At 56.5% G+C, this 4,532-nt stretch overlaps 1 protein-coding gene across 1 annotated transcript in view; it reads left to right on the top strand.

Moving 5' to 3' along the window:
* The window catches only part of LOC130586555 (solute carrier family 35 member B1-like), a 12,383-nt gene that overhangs the window by 6,753 nt on the left and 1,098 nt on the right, over positions 1-4,532 (top strand). The window contains exons 6-8 of the mRNA XM_057387394.1: positions 1-83; positions 2,461-2,567; positions 2,823-2,976. Coding sequence (XP_057243377.1) covers positions 1-83; positions 2,461-2,567; positions 2,823-2,976 — 344 coding nt within the window. The remainder of the gene's footprint in view (positions 84-2,460; positions 2,568-2,822; positions 2,977-4,532) is intronic.

Genomic DNA, 4,532 nt, shown 5'->3' with positions numbered 1-4,532 from the left:
CCACATGAGGGCTCATTACCAGACCGGCTCCAACCACATGATGCTCAACGTCAACCTCTGGTCCACCCTGTTCCTGGGGGCAGGTGAGGGGGGTGGGCTGGGGCTGGGGATGGATCCCAGGGGTGGAATCCAGGGGTGGATCCCAATAATGGATCCCAGCAATGGATCCCAGGGGTGGATCCCAGGGGAGGACCCCAGGATGGAGCTCAGGAATTGATCTTGAAATGGATCCCGGGGTGGATCCCACAGATCGAGCTCAGGTTTAGATCCCAGGAACAGCCACGCCCTGCCCTGGGCAACCTGAGGACCGAAAATGGGCCTGGAGCAGTTTGGGACCAGGATTCGGGGTTGTTTTGGGTTTTTTGTGGGTTCCATTTCTGGCAAATGGGGCTGGTGCAGCCCCAGGCTCCCCCAAAAGGTCCTGGAGCAGCTCCTGACCCAGCCGGGAGCAGCACCCGGTGCCCGGGCAGGGCTGGAGCAGCACCCAAAGCCTGGGCAGGGCTTGAGCAGCACTCTGTGCCTGGGCAGGGTAGGGCTGGCAGCTGCCTCTGCCCCTGGAACGGGAACAGCACTCTGTGCCTGGGCAGTGTTGGGATGGGATGGGCAGCACTCTGTGCCCAGGCAGGGTTGGAGCAGCACCAGGGCAGGGCTGGAGCAGCTCTCTGTGTCCGGGCAGAGCTGGGATGGAGCAGCTCTCTGTGCCCAGGCAGTACAGCTCTCCCTGCCCCTGGAACGGGACCAGCTCTCTGTGCCCGGGCAGCGCTGGGATGGAGCAGCTCTCTGTGCTCAGGCAGCGCTGGCAGCTCTAGGGCCCTGCCCCTGGAACGGGACCAGCTCTCTGTGCCCGGGCAGGGCTGGAGCAGCATTCTGTGCCCAGGCAGTGTTGGCAGCTGCACCTGGAACAGGAACAGCACTCTGTGCCCAGGCAGAGCTGAGATGGGATGGGATGGAGCAGCACTCTGTGCCCGGGCAGGGCAGAGCTGGGATGGAGCAGCACTCTGTACCCAGGCAGGGCTGGACTGGGGCAGCACCCGGTGCCCAGGCAGCGCTGGCAGCTCTAGGGCCCTGCCCCTGGAACGGGAACAGCTCTCTGTGCCCGGGCAGCGTTGGGATGGGATGGGCAGCTCTCTGTGCCCAGGCAGGGCTGGGTTGGAGCAGCACTCTGTGCCCAGGCAGTGTTGGGATGGAATGGGACCAGCTCTCTGTACCCAGGCAGGGCTGGGATGGGGCAGCTCTCTGTACCCAGGCAGTACAGCTCTCCCTGCCCCTGGAACAGGAACGGGACCAGCTCTCTGTGCCCAGGCAGTGTTGCCAGCTGCACCTGGAACAGGAACAGCACTCTGTGCCCAGGCAGGGCAGTGTTGGGATGGAGCAGCACTCTGTGCCCAGGCAGGGCAGTGTTGGGATGGAGCAGCACTCTGTGCCCAGGCAGGGCAGGGATAGAACAGCACTCTGTGCCCAGGCAGTGTTGGGATGGAGCAGCTCTCTGTGCCCAGGCAGTACAGCTCTCCCTGCCCCTGGAACAGGAACGGGACCAGCTCTCTGTACCCAGGCGGTGTTGGCAGCTGCCCCTGCCCCTCGAACAGGAGCTGGTGCAGGTCCCTTCCAGCCCCAGCCGTGCCCTGAGTCATTCATTGCTGGGCACTCTCTGGAGTTTGATCCCAATTAATGATCTCTCACTAATTAACCAGGAGGGTGATTGCTGCTCTTTCCTCCTGCCGTTCGTGGAATTTGCCCCCTGTTTTCAGGGGTTCTGAGTTCAGCCTGACCCCACATGGGCAGGGGCTGTGGGGTTCCTGTGGGGTTCCTGTAGGGTTCCTGCAGGGTTCCTGCTCCTGTGGGGTTCCTGTGGGGTTCCTGTAGGGTTCCTGTGGGGTTCCTGCTCCTGTGGGGTTCCCACTCCAGGCTGGGTCTGTGGGGTTTCTGTGGGGTTCCTGTGGGGTTCCCATTCCAGGCTGGGTCTGTGGGGTTCCTTCTCCAGGAGGGGCTCTGGGGTTCCTGTGGGGTTCCCACTCCAGTGGGATTCCCATTCCTGTGGGGTTCCTGCTCCATTGGGGTTCCAGTAGGGCTCCCATTACAGGCAGGGGCTCTGGGGTTCCTGTGGGGTTCTTGCTCCAGTGGGGTTCCCATTCCTGTGGGGTTCCCATTCCTGCGGGGTTCCCATTCCTGCGGGATTCCCATTCCTGCGGGGTTCCCGCTCCAGTGGGGTTCCTGCTCCAGTGGGGTTCCCATTCCTGTGGAGTTCCTGCTCCTGTGGGGTTCCTGCTCCTGTGGGGTTCCTGCTCCTGTGGGGTTCCCATTCCTGCGGGATTCCCATTCCTGTGGGGTTCCTGTGGAGTTCCCATTCCTGTGGGATTCCCATTCCTGCAGGATTCCCATTCCTGTGGGGTTCCTGTGGGATTCCCGTTCCTGTGGGTTCCCATGGAGTTCCCACTCCAGGCCATCCCTCCTGTTTTGCAGGGATCCTGTTCACGGGGGAGCTCTGGGAGTTCCTGAGCTTCGCCGAGCGTTATCCCAGCATCATCTCCAACATCCTCCTCTTCGGCCTCACCAGCGCCCTGGGCCAGGTTGGTGTCCTCAGGGACGGGATTTTGGGTGACATTTCCATCCCTGGGAGGGGCTGGGATGGAACCCTGGATCCCTAGAAGTACCCAAGGCCGGCTTGGAGCAGCCTTGGAGCTGCCCCTGGATGGAACTGGATGAATTCCCATCCCAAAATTCCCCAAAACCTCACAAATGATAAGGATTTGGAGCAGATCCAAATCCAAATGTGGCATTTCCTGGCAGTGCCAGTGACGGTTTCTCTGTGTTCATCGGGGCAGAGTTTCATCTTCATGACCGTGGTGTCCTTCGGGCCCCTGACGTGCTCCATCATCACCACCACCCGCAAGTTCTTCACCATCCTGGCCTCGGTGGTGCTCTTCGCCAACCCCATCAGCCCCATGCAGTGGGTGGGCACCGTGCTGGTGTTCCTGGGTGAGTTTGGGTGCTGAACCTGTGGGATCCATCCTTGGGAATTCATCAAATCTGTTGGGATCGGGTGAGGATGCTTTGGGTGCTGAACCCATGGGATCCATCCTTGGGAATTCATCAAATCCATTGGGATCGGGTGAGATGCTTTGGATTCTGAACCCGTGGGATCCATCCTTGGGAATTCATCAAATCTGTTGGGATTGGGTGAGGACATTGTGGATTCTGAACCCTTGGGATCCCTCCTTGGGAACGCCTCAAATTCATTGGGATCGGGTGAGAATTCTCTGGGACCAGCACAATTTGGGTGCTGAACCCATGGGATCCATCCTTGGGAATTCATCAAATCCATTGGGATCGGGTGAGGATGCTTTGGGTGCTGAATCTGTGGGATCCCTCCTTGGGAATTCATCAAATCCGTTGGGATCGGGTGAGGACATTCTGGGTTCTGAACCCATGGGATCCATCCTTGGGAATTCCTCAAATCCGTTGGGATTGGGTGAGAATTCTCTGGGACCAGCAGAGTTTGGGTGTAGAACCCGTGATTCTGTCCTTGGGAATGCCTCAAATCCATTGGGATTGGATGAGAATGCTTCAGGTTCTGAACCCATGGGATCCCTCTCTGGGAACTCCTCAAATCCGTTGGGATCAGGTGAGGACACTTTGGGTTCTGAACCCATGGGATCCATCCTTGGGAATTCCTCAAATCCGTTGGGATTCTCAAATCTGATGGGTGAGGATGCTCTGGGACCAGCAGAGTTTGGGTGCTGAACCCATTATTCCATCCTTGGGAATTCCTCAAATCCGTTGGGATCGGGTGAGGATGCTTTGGGTTCTGAACCCATGGGATCCCTCCTTGGGAATTCTCAAATCCATTGGGATCGGGTGAGGATGCTTTGGGTGCTGAATCTGTGGGATCCATCCTTGGGAATTCCTCAAATCCATTTGGATCAGGTGAGGATGCTTTGGGTTCTGAACCCATGGGATCCTTTCTTGGGAATTCCTCAAATCCTTTGGGATCAGGTGAGGACGCTCTGGGACCAGCAGATCCCATTGGTCTTTTCCCCATACCTCAAATCATTCCAAGGGATCATTGAAAAATATGGGAATATTCTAATTTTTTTCATATTTTTTCCCAAAATTCCCAGCTTTGAGGAACACAAATCACATATTTTGGGGATATTCCATTGATTTTTCCCAAAATTCCTCATTTTCTGCTGCTTTGAGGAACGCAAATTCCATGTTTTGGGGATATCCTGTTGATTTTTTTCCCAAAATTCCCCGTTTGCTGCTTCACTGAGGAATGCAAATCCCTTGTTTTGGGGATTTTTCCAAAATTCACAGCTTTCTGCTGCTTTGAGGAATGCAAATATTCCATTGATTTTTCCCAAAATTTCCCATTTGCTGTTGCTTTAAGGAATGCAAATCCCGTGTTTTGGGGATTTTCCCAAAGTTCACAGCTTTCTGCAGCTTTGAGGAATGCAAATCCCATGTTTTGGGGATATCCAGTTGATTTTTCCTAAAATTCCCATTTTTCTGCTGCTTTGAGAAACTCAAATCCC

Source organism: Malurus melanocephalus, unplaced genomic scaffold (assembly GCF_030028575.1).
Source record: "Malurus melanocephalus ecotype Western Australia unplaced genomic scaffold, MMel_1.1 scaffold_1203, whole genome shotgun sequence".
In the NCBI taxonomy this organism is placed as follows: domain Eukaryota; kingdom Metazoa; phylum Chordata; class Aves; order Passeriformes; family Maluridae; genus Malurus; species Malurus melanocephalus.
Note: the sequence above shows the minus strand (reverse complement) of the source record. Positions and strands in the feature narration are given on the sequence as shown.